Consider the following 18,963-nt stretch of genomic DNA (forward strand, 5'->3'; position numbering starts at 1 on the left):
TATTACATTCTAATGACTTTGATCCTCACAAAATTTATTTTTGAACAGCAAAAAACACATTTAAAATGAAAAAACGGAAAGAAAAGTTATGTAAAGTCAAACATTACACAAAGAAATAAGTCAAAAATTACAATTTGAAATAGAACTGTCATAATTTTACATATATTATAGCTATACAAGACTTCCATTCTCTTATTTCTTTTTTTGAAAAATAGAAAATCTAATAGAACTCTTTTTCGGAATTTGTTATTGTAAATTTTTTGTCCTTTATATGTTTTTGTTTTATATCGTGGTAAAATTCAAAAGCTAAATGGCATTTAAGGCATTCCATTGAAGATTTGTTTCTAGATCAAGCTAGGCAACTTTTTTGTCAAATATCGATTTCATGTACATTTTTCATAGCCTCGCAAAAGAAAACAAACACACTACAAACTGAAAATCCTGAGCAAGATATATAGGTATTTTTTTTATATGTTATTATCAGTAATGTTGATAAGTTAATGGCGCTTTTCATTGATGAAACATTCGTCGTTGAGGTTCCGGTGTAAAATTTATCCTAGCGTGAAAGTGTTGAGGAGAATTTGATATCTCATTATAATTCGTCCTAATTGTTGATCGTGGAACTATTGGTGGAGGTGACGGGGATGAAGACATGTATCTGGAAGTGAAATGAAGATTTCATTAAAATTTAATGAATTTTAAAATTTAAAATTTTGACGAAAGCTTAACGTACTTTTTGAATTTGAATGAACTTAACGAAAATGAATTGATATTCCCAGAATAATTTTTAAATTTTAAGCATAACGGCAATTTCAAGCATATTAGCATAGCTTACCGTCTTTGGAAAATTGGTGATCCAGCCATTTCTAACTTTCGTCTTAATATCAAAGGACTTTGATTTCCACGTTGTGTTCGAAGCGGTGGATCAGGACTACGATGACGATCATAAGATGATGACAGTAAATTTGTTGTCGTCGTTTTGTTGGGCGAATGTGAAGCAGCAAATGGATTTGTTGCTGCACGTATTGGTGATATTGTAGCTAAAGATTTTGATCGTTCTCCTTCCTTATTGCTCTGATCGAGATTGAGACGAGCTTTAATGTACGTTTTGACCATGCCTGAAAGAGAATTTATCCATCCTTTTGGTGTTTTTTTTTCAAGATCAAGATGATATCAATGTTTTTTGTGTAGATGTGGTGATATTTTGAATATAATTAGTTTAAACCATAACATATGTATGTACATAAAAGCGTATATATATATTTTTTGGTTGATGCAGGATGGGTAAGAAAGAAGCATAAAATAAAAATAGCCATTATAAGCATTCAAAATAAAAGAATAATAAAATACATAAACATGAAGTGTAATTTTGCTTAAACAATAATAAAGTTTATGATTGTGATGAGGCTTTGTATAAATTAAATTAAGAATAAATCTTACCTTTTCCATTTTTATTATCATTTGTTGTATTTGATGATGATGTCACATGACTATCCTTTAATTGAACTTCCAGTGGCAATTGATGTCGTTCATAGAAATTTGGTTTCTCTAAATTAACTCTTAATCGATCAAGTTGCGGTGAACTGGGAATTGGTGGGCGATTAATTAAATTTTCATGTTTTTGAATATCGGATTGAGTCGGTTGATATCGATAGGTAGGAATCATACAATTTCCATTAGTATTTCTTGGATATTGTGGTACATTGGGTGCATATGCATTCTGATGATGCGGACTAGCATGATTATTATAATTTGATTCATAGAAATTCATGTTACGTTGTGGTGTCGGCGACGATGGATATTTTAAATATGAACTATTTGCTATTGGAATATTACTTTGAGCATGAGCAGGATGATGATCAAATGGATTTGTACTTGACGACGAAGTTGATGTTTTCATTGCACGTAATTGTTCCTCCATTTTCTGATCACGTAATTGATTCTGTTGATGATAGAATCGTTGCAAGACTATTGGACTCGTATTTCCATGTAATATTCTAAATTCTAAATCTTCAGCTACCATAACACCGTCAGTTCCATAACGCTTTTTTACAACCGGTGAATATGTACCTCCCATTGGAGGATTCGGTTTGTACGAATAATGATCTTCAGGTTGTTTCATCATTTTATGCTGCATTAATGGCGATTGTGAGCCTTGCTGCTGTTGAACATATGCTGGCGAATTTACATTTCTTATATTTGTATAATTCTTTCGAGGCAGTTGTGGCGATTGTGTATGCATACGATTAAACTTTGATAGCAGTTCATAATCAATATTGTTGCCATCATTATATTTATTTGATACTAGCTTTTGGTAACCATTTCCTTTCATATCCATTTCACTTGACGTTGGATCAATTTGATATTGCTTATTAATTGACATTTGTTGGTCAAATGTTGTCGTTGTGCCATCTCTTGATCTCTCAATCATTTCCATATGTGAGTACATTTTCATAGACTCAAATGGAAGTCCATGAGATGATGATGGAATTGCCGTTGTTGGCGGTGAAAATGGATTTGAGGGAATATAACTTGTTCCATCCGTTATACTAGTTTCCTTAAAAATCTGAGCTGATTGTTGTTGTGGATAGTGTAATATTGGTTGCTGTATTGACGTTGATGAGGATGCTCTATAAAACAGTTTAATTATGTTAAATTAAATAATTTTTATGAAAATGTAGCAAGCTTTTTCAAGTGCATTTTCCTTACAGAAAAAGACACTATTGTACACGCATTGTCAGTCGGTCTATAGTCTGTAGAGTAACTTCTGCAGTTTAAGCTATTTTTGTATCTTTTTAATAAATTAAGAATTGTCATTTGATGTTATGCATCTGAATATGTTCCGGTCGCCTAATGGTTAGAGTACTAGTGCTTAGGTTTGTGCACAATGCGTAAGGATCAACAGGTCATGAGTCGATCCTAGACAAAAGTTGACTTTTAATGTCATTGTCATGGTTTTTAATGCTTTGATTCTGTACGAGGAAAATGCACTTCCGTCAGTCACAGATGACCACATCTACACTAGTTTCTATCTGAACTTTTTTTTAGTTAATTAAACTCCTACGAGATTTATCAAGCACAAAGTTTTTTTTTGGATATTGTGATTGCAAGTCATACTTACGCATAAGAAATCGTAACATGATTTTTATATATAATAAATGGATTTGTGTATTAATGTTTTTATGTTCAAATTACCTACAAAAAAGAAATGTTCAAAAAACCACATCATAGCCCTACCAGAACTATTTAAATGTAAAACAATGCATTCAATTAAAGAATAATCAAAGTTAGTCATGCAAAAGCCAAATGATAAAGAAAATTGAGTTATGTCAATAATAATAATACTTTTTTTTTGAGAAATGTAAGAAAATGATCTTTTCTAATTGACTTGTTTATCTACCTCCTACACAACACGTGATAAGATTAAAAAGTTATCAAGTTATCAACAAAAACAAAACTAGTTCAGACATGGCAAATCAAGACCAATCAAAGCGCACTTTCCCTACATAGATTCAGTACTTTAATTCAACGAACAAAATGAAAAAGTATTGAAATTTAACGGCTCAATTATTTTTGAATTTCAACGGTCAAATATTTTTTGAAAACCATTACGTACATTTTTAACGAAACTTTTACGTAACAAAATGTTGAACGTAAAATTTACGTATCGAAGTAGAACAGAAGGACAAACAAACAAAATGCAGGCAACAATGTATGGGAAAATGCGCTTAAAAATTAAAATTAATGAAAAAGTAGTCATCAAAAAGTACGGATTTAAATTTACTTAAATGCATGCATTGTTTTCCAATAAAACTTATCGTCACTCACCTATTTAAATGCATAGATGTGAAAGGTGGAAGGTCTTGAGTAGGTAAAATAATTCCAGCTTCTTGAGTTAGCGAATGAAACCAGTCAGACACGCCAACTAAACTTAGAATAAGAGGACTATTTAGAAATGGATGCTCGAGTAATTGGTTATATTTAGGTCGTTGTTTGTAATCCTTTGTTAGGCATCGTTTTACAAAATCTTTAAAATCTTCGCTAAATCCTTGGTCGTCTGGAAGGCATGGAGGATCTGAGTCAAGTACCTTCGTGAGTACCTAAAACATAATTTTTACATATTGAGTCTAGAAATTCAATAAAGTATAGTTTAATTACCTCAAAATCTGTTTTACAGTCTTTGTAAGGATACGCTCCCGTGGCAAGTTCTACTAAAGTAATTCCTAATGACCAGACATCTAAAAAGGCAAAAATTAGCTAACAACAATTCATTATTGAATATTAAGCACATACCAGCCCGAATGTCATATTCTGGCTTTTTTGGATCTATTCGTTCTGGTGCCATGTAGGCTGCGCAGCCAGCTGAACGTGTTTTCGCTTTCGAATCAACTAATCGTCCACTAATTCCAAAATCGCATAATTTTATATGTCCTTGTTCATCTATTAAAATGTTGCTAGGCTTTACATCCCTAAATAATTCAATTGACATGATTAATGATAATACTTTTTTATATTTTTATAAAACAAAGAAGATGATGATTACCTATGTATCACACCGTGCTTATTTTTCAAGTAATAAAGTGCCTTTACAGTCTGCAAAATAAGGAATTACGACGTATTTTTAATCGAGAAGATTAATTAAGAGTTATAAAAAGGAACTTACAGCTTCAGTCACATGTCGAAGTATCGTTTCAGGAATTGGCATTTGTAAACGTTTTTGGAGTTTGTCAAAGCAAGTTGACATTAATTCCATACAAATCCATACATCAGCTTCCGTAATAAAACATCCTAAGCATTGTACAATATAAGGACAATCGTGTGACTTAAGTACTACACTGTAATTATTAAAAACGTGTGAAAGGTCATTAGTAACAAGTTACTCAATGGCTATACGACAAGGAACTTACTCAAGATCCATAGTTATTCTCTTAGTTTCCTCATCATTTCCAGTTCGTCTCATTTGTTTAACTGCAATAATTGCGCCACTTGGCTTATGTCTCATTTTCACTACATGTCCACTAGTTCCATTTCCTAATTCACTAATATATTCCAAGTCTTGAATATTTGTCTCATAATGAATTCCATTAATCTTTAGAGAAGTAGTCCTTAAAGCTCTTAGTCTTTTTTCATGTTCAAAATTTCTTTGAGGTCTCTGCTGTAATGTTGGTATTGGAAGTTGTGGAGTAGGACGCTTTCTCATAGATCCAGGCGTTAAAGTTAGATTTAATTGCAGATTATTAGACACTAAATGAAGGAAGAAAAATAATTTTATTAAAAATATTCGCATATAAAACTTTTTTCGTAAACAATCGTTTTTCTGGACATTTTTCTGCAATATTCGATGTGCTGGATGTTGATACTTAGTGCTTAAACTAATTCACTTACTTTTTACATATTTTAATGCTATTTTTGAGGACTTTTTTAATTTTTTTTATTTTTCCATTTAATTTATTAACTATTGAACGGTTCTCGAAATATCATCAACCGAATTTGAATGGTTCTTTCGTTAAATAAATCCGTTGGAAAATGATCAATTTAATTTATTTTCTTTTATTTAATTAAATAGAATTTGGAGCTTTTAGGGATCCATTCCTTAAATAAAATTCATAACTTAGCAAACAAATAAAGATTCAGCTTTCAACAATGACTATTTCCTATTAAAATCATGTTCGACATTTCATCATTATTCAACGATTATTTCAATTGACATTGGATCATTTTTTTGTTATTTAAAATTATTATAAAAAAGTGAGATTTCTATTATAATTAAGGAAGTGACAGACGAAAGATTATCACAATCCGTAAGTAATTTAATAATAGTATTTACGATGCAAAAATCTTTGAGTGTAAATCAAAGAAATTTATGATGTCACAATTTTATTAATAATATCCGGATTACGCTGAATTTACGAAATGATCATACTCTAATTAAATAGTGCATTAATGAATTGAATATAGTAAGTCAATTTAGTCTGTTTGATCGGCATTAGAACAAATATTTCTAATCAAAACAAAACAAAAAACAAATCTACTGATTTTTGATCTACCAAATCAGTATGAAAATCAAGTAATATTGATGGATACAGCGCATCCGAATATTTTGTTATCAATTTATCAATTATTCTATGAATCAAAGTGATTAAATTTACTTAATTTTGCATTCATCATTAAAATTAAACTTTAACGGACAATTTTTGAATTTCACAGTCAAAAAAGTTTGAATTCAGAAAGTTTGTTAAATTTTAGTAAACAAAGTAAACTTATCGACGATTTTAACGAAAGTTTTTCAAAACAAAAAGTGAAAAAGTAGAGAAATTTTAAATTGTCCAGCTATGCAAATAGTCAGTCAACCAAAGTGTCGAAATAGCATAAGTGTGTCTTATAAGAAACCAGTGAGATTGTCTACACTTTATTCGTGAGACATGAACAATATATAGTGTGAAGAATTTTAAAAGAAAATTATTAATTAAGATAGTAAGAGTGCAATTAAAATGTCTAAGGAGGAAGAAAATAATAACAGAGATGACAGTTCAACTCAATTCATGAAAATTAGTACCGCAATATTCTATGGTAAATATCCAGGACAATGTTCATTAAAAAATTTTTTTGTCTTATTTAAATATCGCAAAAAAAGCAGATTAAGTAAACTTTCGGAACCTAATAAAATGCTTAATATTTACTTTTCTAAACAGGTCTGTCATCATTTTTGATAACTGTAGTGAATAAGCGAGTGCTAACGACATACAAATTTCCATCATTTCTTATACTAACTTTAGGACAATTAATAGCTAGTATAATAGTACTATTTACAGGAAATAAGCTTAAAATAGTTGCAATACCCTCATATTCAAGAGATCTGATAAGAAATATATTTCCTTTGCCACTAATATATCTTGGAAATGCAGTATTCGGATTAGGCGGTACACAGGCATTAAGTCTTCCAATGTTTGCTGCATTAAGACGATTCTCCATACTCATGACGATGTTTTTGGAATATTACGTACTCAAAGTACGTCCTACCGCGGCTGTTCAATTGAGTGTTTTTTCAATGGTTGGAGGAGCTTTACTTGCCGCAACTGACGATTTGTCCTTCAACCTCGAAGGCTATACTTTTATAATGATTACTAATGCCTTGACGGCATCAAATGGAGTTTTTATTAAAAAGAAGCTTGTGGGATCTGACCTTGGAACATACGGACTAATGTACTACAATTCATTATTTATGTTGCTTCCTGCATTAATGATAACATATATTGTTGGTGATATAAAATTAGCCTTAGAATATGATCAATGGTCAAATCCATTATTTTGTGTTCAATTTATATTATCATGCATAATGGGATTTGTGCTTAACTACAGTACAGTTTTATGTACACAATATAATTCTGCACTTACAACAACAATTGTCGGTTGTCTTAAAAATGTTAGCATCACGTACATTGGAATGTTCATTGGTGGTGATTATATTTTTTCATGGCTCAATTGTATTGGAATTAATATAAGCGTAATGGCTAGTCTTGTGTACACTTATGTCACATTTCGTAAGAAGCATAAACCTCAGCATCGTGGCGACCAACAGGATCGTGAGAAGCTCTTATCAAAAATTGATAATGTATGATGAATGCATAAGACATAAATTCAATTCTTTACCATTATTTTATACATAAATTATGCATACTGAAAGTGCCATTCCGACTTTTTTTTTTATTATCTACATACAAAAAAATTATCAACTTTTTTTTTCCTGTTCTCGGTACTCAGTATACAAAAATATGTATATGCTACCGGTGTATGCAATTACGCACAGTGGAAAAGATTTAAAAAAAGAGGATGAAAATGTTTTAATGTGATCGTAAATTATTTCACAGGCACTCTAAGATTTTATTATATATTATTTTTTCTCTCTTATTGAGCATCTAGACATAATTGTTGATTGAAGAACCATTGTATCATGCGACCTTGGATAAACACAAAAAATAAATCTCCACGTCAGAGTAGTTTCCGCAAAGTTTAAAGTTAAAAAACGTGTAAAATTATTTTTTTATTGCTCTAAGCAAAGCCCAATGATAAAATATTAATATTATTTTGTAATACTAAAAAAATAAATAAATTGAGGTAAGAAGGCTTCACGTGCGGGTGATTGAAGCGCAATTTTGCATGACTTGGTAACACTTCTTTAGGAATTTACGGGTTTGAAAAATTCAAATTTTAACGGATTTCAAAAATTCAAATTTTAACGGCTTTCAAAAATTCAAATTTATTTTTTTGACATTTGAATTTTCAAAATTTAACGGTCGTTTAAATCTGTAATAGATTTAGACAAACTGTATAAATCCGATCCATCAATCAAATAAAATCGACAAATCATCTGCCATGCAAAATTGTGCTCGACACGAATTAACAACCTATACTTAGGTATTTGACTTCATATTCAACTAAATTATAGATAGGAATTTTAAGCAAATTTCAAAATTATTATTTTATTATGTCTCTATGTTCGTTAACTTTATTATTATAATACGTATCATATTTTTTTAATAATTATTACGTATTTCGAAATAACACATGCCATACCAAAGGAATCACACTTGCAGAAAACTTACATATTTTATATAGATTCAATCATTATGTATTATAATTTCTAAGTTGACTGATGATGAATGATGACGATGTAAAATACGAGAAGCATACCTTTAAATAAATAAATAAAAAATTGTAGGATCATTAAATTATTTACAAAAGTCTATTACTCATTCTTATTTCTGCAGAATTTATTAATGTTTATTTAAAGAATGAAATAATGTGCTAATAAAGAACCTTGTTTTGACTAACTTTACAGCACAAAAAAACTCATTGAAACGAAAAAAATGCATGCTCTACGAAATTTATCAAAATTAGCACAAAGACGAATACCGAACAACATAAGATTAATACAACATACAGTAACTGGATTTAATAATATAAATAATCAATCAAGTGTCCTCGATGAGAGTGTAGACGATGCAGAATTCATCGATAAATTTACAAAAGAATTTAATGAGCGAAAAATTGAAATAAGTGAATTTCAACGAGCATTACTCGCAATAGGAGCTTCAATTACGGCTTTATTAGATCCACACCGACATGATTCTATTGCAAGTCTAGGTGAAACAACAGGAGTTGCGGCATTAAAGAAAATTTATGAGAAAATGTCTAAATCAGATGAAGGTAGAGAACTTTTATGGGAAAAACCTCGCATCAACTCAAAGACTGTATGTTTTGATAAACTCAAAGCTATGCCTCACAACACATTGGGATATAATTATTGGAAATTTCTTCAGAATAATGTACGAATACAAATAAGAATTTAACATTAATTTAAATTAATTTTTATGACTTTTTTTCAACAGCATGTAACGCCTGATACAAGATTAGAAGTTCGTTTTATGGATGATCCAATGGTAATGCTTAATTAAATTTTATGTTATTCTGTAATATTTGTAATTATGCATATTCACAGTTGGCATACATCATGACCCGATATCGAGAGAATCATGATCTTGTACATACATTATTAGATATGCCCACAACGATGCTAGGGGAAGTGGCTATAAAATGGGTTGAGGCTACAAATACTGGATTGCCAATGTGCTATGGAGGTATGAAACTTATTTGCTAATTCACTATTCAAAATCATTACATTCTGTATAATTTACAGGAGCTGTATTTGGAGCAATGAGACTTAAAACTAAACACAGAAAACTCTATAGTCAATATTATTTACCTTGGGCCATTAAAAATGGAAGCGATGCAAAACCATTGATGAATGTTTATTGGGAAAAGAGATGGGAACAAGACATGGATGAGCTACGCAAGGAACTCAATGTTGAGTTATTGACAATTCCTAAAGAATGAATGTGTAATAAGAAAATATATATAAATATATTAAAGGAATAAAGAAATCTCCTTAGATTCTCTCACGACTCATTTTTCACTTGACATTTTCTCTATTCTCTCGACAAAGCAAGCATTGACTAGGAATTTCAGAGAAATTAAATATACGATAAGTAGTCGTTCACTTATGACGTCAAATATTTGGTTTGAATAGGGGTCAAACCGACCACGTGATTCTTCCTAGAATTTTATAATTGTCACTAATTAAATTTGAGTGGGACTAAAATTTTTGACGTCACTCATTATCATCCCCCAACAAAAAAAAAGGTTGATAATTTTAAATAAAATATTTGATTCCTACTATGTCATATTTTATGTGCAAACATTGCAGATAAGAATGTTGGTTTTGTAGTTTTTTGGAACAAGATCACAGTAAGTCTCGTGTTCCCAAAAATGACTAAAAACAAGTTTTGAGTCTAACGGTTTGTTTACGATAAAGATTAAAATTTGCATAAAAATTTTACGAATGAATGGACACATAATGAATTCACGATAGTCTCGGTCGAGATTATGTCATTAAAAAATTTGAATAACTGAAATTGAAATTAAATAAAATAATTCGCATATTGACCTGCTTTACGGTTTTTATATTAATGGTGTGCTATTGTGATTAATAGCGATGAACTAGGCTAGATATGATTTATTGATGTGAAAAGTCATGTAATGTGGATCGTTGATGTTAAATAGGATTGGTTTTAAAAATTTATGGGAATTGACTTATAGCTCTGCTTATAGCTGTTGATAAATTGAATGAATCCTTTTGATTTAATACTCGTGTGATTTATTTGTAATTGTTGATTTTCATAAATAATCTAGGTATTTAACGGATATTTAGTTTTTAAATATTTAACGGTTCTTTACATTTTGAATGCTTTTTTGAGTAATTTTTTTGCGCCAAAAGCCGAATGCTTTTAAGAAGCATTTTCATTCTTTTTCAGATTTCGGAGAACAAAGTTCTTAAAAAAACTTGATTATAACTCATTTAGCATTATTAAAGCAAATTAAACTAATCCATTATCAAGAATCTTCATTAATTAAAGCAAAATTATTAAAATTCCAACTTAATACGCAAACAATAAACAATTAAGTAGCAAAAAAAGAATTATTGGCAACTCGAACGACAAAAAAAAAACTTTTGAATGAAGGATCAACTAGTGTAAATCAATCATCAATCTTAAGGTAAACGACTAACAATAAAACGTTAGCAAGCACATCAGAATTTCATGTTAATCTTTCTTTATTTAATCGATATCACCAAAAAAATGCGCTTCGGTCATAATTCAACAACTTAAAAGCATTTCGTTTTTTTTATTTAATTTCCGGACAAAAATACTACAAAGCACAACATGCTTCTTGATATGTCACGCATGCTCCAAAGCTTTCAAAGTTCTCTCCTCTCTATCAAGCTCTCTTTGTTTATGGTTTCTCTTTTAAAGGAAAAATCCGATTTAGTAAAATTTTATTTTTCCACTGAACTGCTGTAAACTTTTTTTGTGTGATTTTTTTTTGTCATAAACCTCATCTCTTCCATTTTTAAAAAGAATTTCATCATGAATTGTACTGTTTTTGAGTGGCAAAATAAAAGGATACAAACTAAAATATAACATAAAAAATTGAAATAATAGAAAAAAATGAAAAGAAAAAGTTTGCTGCAATTTCATTTTCTTGAAGAAAAAATTTTCAAACCATTTTGTGAAGAAAATTCAGGTTTAAACTAAATAGCAATCAACGAAATTATAGTGAATTTAATTAAATTATAGTATTCATGATTTTAAAACGATCCAAATAGTTTTAATCGGATGTCAAATTACGTGAAAAAAATTGACGCAATGACTAACTTAAAAATTTATTAGATCTAATATTTTTCTTCCCAATTTATCATCTCATTTAACAATAGTGAATAATGAAAAATATATTATTAAGATTAATAATGTTTAAATTGAAGGAAATAATGTTGAAATATTAACCTAAATAATAATGAATTTGTGTAATTTTTAACATTAAATTGTGACGAATAAAAAAAAAATTAAAGATAAAGAAGAAAATAAATTAGGCGAAAAATGGCTTTTCATATTTTTGAAAGCAAATCTCCATTTGAAGCAATAGCCTCTAAATATAATCAGTTCAAACAAGTAAGTTTGTTTATAAAACCATGTGATTTTTCTACTGATTTTCCTCCACTGGATCATCAGGATCTTATGTCTAGTATTGCAATACTTAAAATCATAATTATAAGAACCAAAAATGAACATCCAGTTGAGTCAAATTAGTCTGAAAAACCGTAATCAAGTGAAAAGATTCTCAAAAAACCCAATTCCAATCGATTTTAATTCAAATGTAAAACAGAGAAGACGAGAAGCACAAAGTCGAAAAGTTACGGAAAAAGAACTAACTGCACTACATCATAAAATTGTAAGTACAAAATTTTTTCTTCTTTATTCTTGAATCACGATATAATACACATTGTATACATACGAAATAAAAAAAAAGTTACGCTAATGAGTGTTTTGTGATTCGTTATAAAAATTTACATAAGTATCGTCTATTACCAAAATAGCATACTTTGGAAATGCTGGCCAATTTAAATTCCATAATAAGGAGTGCAAATACAGAACAGGGATTACGGTGTACACCTCAAAACTGATTAAAAACATTTCATTTTTGGCTGTTTTAGTCATTTTACCATTAAATAATTTATTCATATTAGTTAAATAAATTAATGAAATGTGATTTCGTGAAGCACGAAAATAAGCTTTTTTGAAAAATCACACCCAATGTGTCAAAAATGTGTTCTGTATGTGTGTGGGTCTACATGAAATGCCACTATTTTATTTTTCCATTTAACTGAGGGATTTTAAATTATGCATACATACGTGCGAAAAAAGTGATTATAGATTATAGACATGTTAGGTATATATGATAGCATTATTGACATGATAGACATACCATCCTGAAACATGACTTGTTTATTATTAGTTTATTATGGTTGAATGAGCTATTATGATTGTAAATCTTTTGCCATACAACTACTATTAACCCTATACAGATTATCATAATATACTAGACAGCTTTTAAACTTTTGTTAAGGATTATGCATTACAGAATTATAACAAATGGATAATTATACCTTTTGACAATAGAATAAAAGTTATTCTTTCCTCAATATATATTCATAAATGAAGTAGAAAGGAAATGAAGAAAAAGAAGGAAATTAAATAGAATAATTCTCATTGTTAGTTTGTTTACCGTACTGAAATTAATATTATACCTAGAATTACAATTTTTCCCACTTTCTGATTTTAACAGAGTTCGAAGTTAACTAGATTAGAATTGACTTTTCCATGCAAAATTCAATTTCAAGTTTTGGATTTTAATTTTAAAAGTTTATTTATTTTTGTTTTTAAATGTTATAATTTGAACTTTCAAAAGATATCCTTAGTTGTTTTGATTAAGTGCATCTATAGTTGTGCAAGGGTAATTCGCGATCAATCAAAGTTTTACAAATTAGAGTTAGCCAGACCTCCTTATCCAAACCTAATTTATACCTGAGTGGATAAAAATATGTTATAACTAGTAAAACGGCAAATCATAGACATTAATTAACGGCTAGTTCTAACGTATTTATGTCCACTCGGCATAATAAAATCCAAACCACTCCTTTGATTTCCTTACTGTCTGTAGCTTTCCAAAAAAGATTGTGAGTCTCATTTTTAGTACATATGAAATTGATTTTTTAGGATTTAATAAATTCAAACATTTGATAAATTCAACAAAATGTATCCAAATAATATGTCCAAAATATGTGAACCCTTTACTCTATTTTCAACGACTTAATGCTCTAGTTTCTGGTTTCTTAACAATATAACATAACAGTGTAAAAAAATTATATTTGCAAATTTTGTTAACAAACTTTTTGCTATGGTATTTTTCATAATTAATGCCTAGAATGAAGGAATACCAAAATCATACTTAGAGTTAACAATGAATTACAACTGTAATACTTAAATAAAAGTTTTGGATATTATTATTTCTTAAAGAATAATGCATTTCAGTCAGCATTTTATTTTTGGTCTCTTAATCAGCATAATGTTGAAATAAAATCCATGAATATTTCAATGAAATAGTTTCCATGACTTTGGCTGTGTATTAAGAAATTTTCTCTCTTAATTTACTTGCAAAATGAAAACATTTTCTTGTTCCTTGACATTTTTGTGTGTAACTGTTATTATTACCGAACAAGTTTTTATTTTTTGACCAAACCATAATCCAGGCCTATAAATAACATCGATTCCATTTAACCGATGCCTACGGAGAAATTCAAGTCACAAAACTTCAATTCGATGCCAACAAAAGTTTTGTGAATGCCCGACATACAAAACACAAAAAAAAGAGAATCGTCTGATGAAATTTATTTGACATTCTGGCGAGCTACAGAGAGAATGGAATGCTGAATGTTGAGAAGAAAAAGAAATTCAATTTGCACTAATTGAACATGTTATTGACAATAAATTTTCAACAGCATAGTCATAATTTTTCTCATTATTTAATTATTTAAATCGGTCCCACTAGCTTAAAATATCTCGGAATTATAGAAAAGTAAGTTTTCTATTGTTTACCTTAGCATAATCGATTAGGCTGATTTTTAATAAACATAAAATCATGCATATTTCTATGGGTTACATTCATTCGTTCATTTAAAAAAATATATAATAATAATTCACCATATCAACCACTTGAACGGAAGCAGAAAACAACCCATACTGAGGGAAATTATCATTTTTTTGTGTATTTATTCAATGCTATATTTCGTCATTTTCTATATTCCCAAATATCATTTTTATATTTTATAACCCTAAAGATATAAAACGGAACAAAATGAGCATTGCCAAAAAAAAAAAATCACGAATATGTTATGAATATTTACCATTCGTGTACATCTTAAGCAAATTCTTTGTAAAAAGCTCTCATTTAAAGAGATTTATGAAAGCTTTATGTGGGTGTTAAATCAATGAATTGAATCAACCGTCACTTGATATTTAAATTTACATAATCCTATTCATAACCTAAAAATTAACATTTTTCTTCAACCTAAAAGTTCAAACTTAAAATTAACACGAAAACAGACAATCAACAAATTATCATGTTGTTAGCACATTGTTCAGAGAAATTCCCTCATAAACCTTGAATAACTCACGTGAAAATTTATTTAGATCAAGACGACCTCACACGCCCGAAAGTACCCAACGACTATTGATCAAATCGATACCGTACGTAATAAATTAGAGGGGAAATTTTTTGGCATATCTACTTGACGATATTTCCGTTTTGCACCAATCTACATATATCTGTGTCTAACTCATTTTCGCTACGCTATTGTGAACCCAAAAAAAAAGAATTCTTTTTTTGACGTCAAGCATTTTCTCTTTCAACGATCGACTAGATTGAAATATATTTGGCAAGAATATAAACATATTTTTGTTCGATAAATTTGCGAGGAAAAATAGAAAAAGGGAAATATAATTATCTATATAAACTAACTTTTTTTACGAATAATAATAAAGAAATTCTATTTTTTCTTTGTACCTTATTTTTATACCTTACATGAACAAGTGGGCTGCTCGCATGACAAAGCATTTCTTAATCTGATGACATTTACTTGACAATGATATCAAGTTTCTTGCTACTTATTTTATTTTATTTTTAAAGTTAACAATATATTGTTACCATCTGATTTTGGGATTTTATTTCTAATCCAGAGGATCCAAATTTGATTTCAAAACTTTTTCAAATTGAATCCTTAGACTTACTAACTCAATAAGGCTTAAATAAACCAATTTACAGTTGGTGAAAATGTAATTTGCTTCACGAAAGCTTCCGTTAAATGAGAACAATGACAAGTGACCAAAACTATAGAGTCTATAAAATTTACTTACTTCCTGAGACCAAATGAATGAAAAGTCATGACTTGTTAGAAATACTCGGAAAAAAAACTCAATGAAATATATTATTTTGGAACGTATAATCAATAAGATGATAGTATCATGCTGTTGATATAAAGTATTTATATATATTTAAAGAGAGACTAACACAATTGAAACTTTGATTATGTTAAATCAATATTCCTTAGATCTCCATTCCCTTCTTACCATTAAAACTTACATTATATTTATATTTATTTCCTCGTCGCGAGTCAAAAGAAGGATATGCTAATGAAGTAATGCGCGTTTTGTATACCTAATCCAATACATAATTTTTGATACAAATTTTTGTACCTCCTCTAACCTTGAATATGTGATTTTTAAGGCACTAAACTTTCTCCTTATTCCACCCTCTACTTTTTTTTTTGTTGCAGGAAAAATTGTTAGTTAAACTAGAGCAAACTGAACTTGAGGCATCAACATCCGAACAAGATGAATGCGTCATATGTATTACTAGTAAAGCAACGATGAAAACACAGCCTTGCGGCCATCAAGTCGTTTGCCGGCGATGTTTTGTAAAAACAATTCAAAGTGCTGTCGTTCAACGACTGTTACCGTTAAGATGTGTTATATGTAGAGCTCGTATAAATAAATTAACGTCAAGTTCTGGAACGTTTAGATTACAAGAGTCAGCAAGCAGCTATTCTGTAGGAAGTAAAAGTTGGAGTGTAAGTTACACAACACGTTATGATTTCATTTATTATATGATAAAAAAAATAATAATTACATTTAGGTGCGAGGATCAGCGAGTAGTTACAGTGTAGGAGCAGCATCATATACAATGGGCGAAAAGGTGCCACAATCTGCGTCATTGTACTCAATGAGCTCAGGAACGTCGTCTTGTGCTTCGGGTTATTCGAGTGGCTCAGCAACTTCACGTGCATCTACAATGTCTTCCCACTCGTCGGTAGAAAATAAATTGCATAATCATAATCACAATTGTAGCACTAATGGCTGTTTAGGAGCAATTCCAAGAAATTCTTATTCAAATTTTCGAGGTCATAAAAGCCACTCATTTAGAGTAAGGGATTTTGGATAAAAAAATATGTTTTGCATATCAAATGCATTAAAAGATTTATGTGTTTTTATAGGGTAGAATTCCTGATCTGCCAAATCGCTTGCCACCAATTAAGGAATATGCCGTAAGAAGTCCATCGAGACATCGAACTCCTTCTCCGGTCAATTCTGTTCGTTTTAAGTAAGTTATCTAATCAATCTTAGCCAATATTTACTGTCCTAATATCCAAAAAATATATTTACAGAACATACACATTACCCTCAAAGTCATCGAAATCATCGGAACTTGAGCCACTTTTAGCCGATACATCATCACCACCACTATCATCAATTAGTACGAAAAAATTAAGCATGAATAATTCAAAAGTCGCACCAATCATATCGAAAGCTACACTTATTAATAAAACTAATGTGACACAGTCTGCTAGTATAACGCCTTCCACATCTGGATTCCATTTTAAACCTTACACAATAGCCTCCTCGACAAATTTAAAGTCTTCTACTTCCGCGAATGCATCAAAGGCTACAAGTAAAGATGATAAGAAAAAGGATTTAAAGAAAAACGATAATTTAGAGAAAAAGAAAGAAGAGAAACTTAAACAGAAAGCCGAAAAAGCTGCTAAGAAGGTAAATAAACTTTATACTCAATAATTCATTCGTTTGTTATTTATTTTTTTATTTTGCAAAAAAATATCGATTAGGAGGAGAAACGTTTAGCAAAAGAGGAAGAAAAATTAGCCAAATTAAGATTAAAAGAGGAGCGGAAACGTGAGAAAATAGAAGCCAAAACAGCAATTGCATAAACTTATTCTATTATTATTATTTTGCTACATAGTTTTGTAGTAAATTCATTATCAAAACACAAAAGCCAGCCAACAAATTTTTTTGGTTAAATGATTGAGCATTTTTTAAAAATGAAAATTTTATTATTGACTAGATGATACTCGATTTGGATTTTCGTCATAGGAGTGGAGATTTTGGGTTTTTTCAAAAAACTTCTAAAAAAATTTAAAAGCGAGAGCAAAAAGAGAATGTCATTAAATGGTAAAAGCTAATATGACGCTGCAAAAATCAAGTAAAGAAGAAATTCCAACAAAATTCCCAAACAAGCTAATCTTGATTAATCTCCAATAAAATGTTCTAACTATGTATAAGTATTTTAACGTCTTCCTTTTAAAAATCAATACAATATGCGTTTATTAATTTAAACAATTAGTATTTATTAATTACGATTACCGTCCGCAATATGTATTTGATGAAATAAAAAAAAAAGTATCTCATATCGTTGGCATAAAATGACTTTTAACCAACAGCAATAATTTGAAATGAAAATTTCTGCAATTAAAACTAAAATATAGTGGTAGAATGATCAAGAGAAATCCGTAGACTTTTAAAAAATAAGATAAAAAAGAAGCATTTCCATTAGATTATAGAAACTTTTTATTATTCAAACCGGTTCCCAATTTTAAAAAAAGTATAATGAAAATGCCAAATTTCATTTCTTCTCTTTAAAAGTTATTAAATAACGATGAAAATGACAAATAAAAAGCTATGATAAACTTTTGAAACAAATTCAATTATTTTGTTGCAATATTTAAATTAATTAATTAAAAAAATACTCTTGATTGGTTGTAAATTTATTGTCGTAAGTATAAAAAATGGAAGAATTATTTGTTTTTTGAAAAATTTGACATATCTTAAATATTACTCAAAGAACAAACAAAAAAATCTATAAAAAAACGAGTAGTAAACGTGAATCAACGTAAAAAATTTATAATATGTGAAGTAGAAAGGTTTTAATTATAGTATATAAGAATTAATGTCATCCATCATATAAATTTATTTCCGTTAAACAAACCAGCAACCAGAACAGCTTGCTGTCCGCGAGCATAAAGTCTTTGTTTAGTTAATGACAATTTAGTTGCTGGATATAAAAAAAATTTGTGATTCTTTTTCCTTGTAAAATAATAAATTAATGAGTTGAAAATGTTAAAAATGTATGCTTAAAATGAATTTAAATACTGCTTCGTCAGGC

The 18,963-nt window shown here is 29.4% G+C and overlaps 3 protein-coding genes across 5 annotated transcripts; 2 read left to right on the top strand and 1 right to left on the bottom strand.

The window, feature by feature from the left end:
* Positions 1 to 46: 46 nt before the first annotated feature.
* On the bottom strand, positions 47 to 5,541 carry LOC139092557 (dual specificity mitogen-activated protein kinase kinase hemipterous-like). Of its 3 annotated transcripts, none has more exons than XM_070642995.1 (10): positions 5,386 to 5,541; positions 4,908 to 5,244; positions 4,664 to 4,835; positions 4,544 to 4,593; positions 4,294 to 4,469; positions 4,159 to 4,238; positions 3,829 to 4,100; positions 1,441 to 2,630; positions 836 to 1,139; positions 57 to 658 (listed from the first exon to the last, which is right to left on the bottom strand). In XM_070642995.1, coding segments are annotated over exons 1-10 (2,730 nt in total). In that variant the 5' UTR covers positions 5,387 to 5,541; the 3' UTR covers positions 57 to 510. The 3 variants fall into 3 exon arrangements, with proteins under 3 accessions (XP_070499098.1, XP_070499096.1, XP_070499097.1); XM_070642996.1 differs by having other exon boundaries at positions 59 to 658; positions 836 to 1,118; XM_070642997.1 differs by lacking the exon at positions 836 to 1,139 and having other exon boundaries at positions 47 to 658.
* Positions 5,542 to 6,254: 713 nt separating this feature from the next.
* LOC139092778 (UDP-sugar transporter UST74c-like) lies at positions 6,255 to 9,959 on the top strand. The gene is made up of 7 exons (XM_070643311.1): positions 6,255 to 6,570; positions 6,693 to 7,612; positions 8,769 to 8,779; positions 8,840 to 9,326; positions 9,390 to 9,440; positions 9,500 to 9,638; positions 9,698 to 9,959. Exons 1-7 carry the CDS (start codon positions 6,492 to 6,494, stop codon positions 9,892 to 9,894), a joined length of 1,884 nt encoding a protein of 627 aa, XP_070499412.1. The 5' UTR covers positions 6,255 to 6,491; the 3' UTR covers positions 9,895 to 9,959.
* A 1,960-nt stretch (positions 9,960 to 11,919) lies between these two features.
* On the top strand, positions 11,920 to 18,450 carry LOC139092750 (uncharacterized protein DDB_G0280579). The gene is made up of 7 exons (XM_070643284.1): positions 11,920 to 12,065; positions 12,280 to 12,345; positions 16,286 to 16,579; positions 16,645 to 16,932; positions 17,003 to 17,109; positions 17,174 to 17,555; positions 17,630 to 18,450. Exons 1-7 carry the CDS (start codon positions 11,994 to 11,996, stop codon positions 17,729 to 17,731), a joined length of 1,311 nt encoding a protein of 436 aa, XP_070499385.1. The 5' UTR covers positions 11,920 to 11,993; the 3' UTR covers positions 17,732 to 18,450.
* The last annotated feature ends 513 nt before the right edge of the window (positions 18,451 to 18,963 follow it).

Source organism: Chironomus tepperi, unplaced genomic scaffold (assembly GCF_022539635.2).
Source record: "Chironomus tepperi strain 1889 unplaced genomic scaffold, CSIRO-AGI_Ctep_v1 contig_309, whole genome shotgun sequence".
In the NCBI taxonomy this organism is placed as follows: domain Eukaryota; kingdom Metazoa; phylum Arthropoda; class Insecta; order Diptera; family Chironomidae; genus Chironomus; species Chironomus tepperi.

Excerpts from the sequence above, each read along its gene's own strand:
- LOC139092557 (XM_070642995.1), bottom strand. Across the intron at positions 4,239-4,293 it reads AGAATATGACATTCGGGCTG|ATGTCTGGTCATTAGGAATT; the intron begins GTATGTGCTTAA and ends TTGCCTTTTTAG. Across the intron at positions 659-835 it reads TCACCAATTTTCCAAAGACG|ATACATGTCTTCATCCCCGT; the intron begins GTAAGCTATGCT and ends TTTCACTTCCAG.
- LOC139092778 (XM_070643311.1), top strand. The coding sequence starts at position 6,492 with ATGTCTAAGGAGGAAGAAAATAATAACAGAGATGACAGTTCAACTCAA. Across the intron at positions 9,441-9,499 it reads GTTTTATGGATGATCCAATG|TTGGCATACATCATGACCCG; the intron begins GTAATGCTTAAT and ends GCATATTCACAG. Across the intron at positions 9,639-9,697 it reads ATTGCCAATGTGCTATGGAG|GAGCTGTATTTGGAGCAATG; the intron begins GTATGAAACTTA and ends TATAATTTACAG.
- LOC139092750 (XM_070643284.1), top strand. The coding sequence starts at position 11,994 with ATGGCTTTTCATATTTTTGAAAGCAAATCTCCATTTGAAGCAATAGCC. Across the intron at positions 16,580-16,644 it reads TAGGAAGTAAAAGTTGGAGT|GTGCGAGGATCAGCGAGTAG; the intron begins GTAAGTTACACA and ends AATTACATTTAG. Across the intron at positions 16,933-17,002 it reads ATAAAAGCCACTCATTTAGA|GGTAGAATTCCTGATCTGCC; the intron begins GTAAGGGATTTT and ends GTGTTTTTATAG.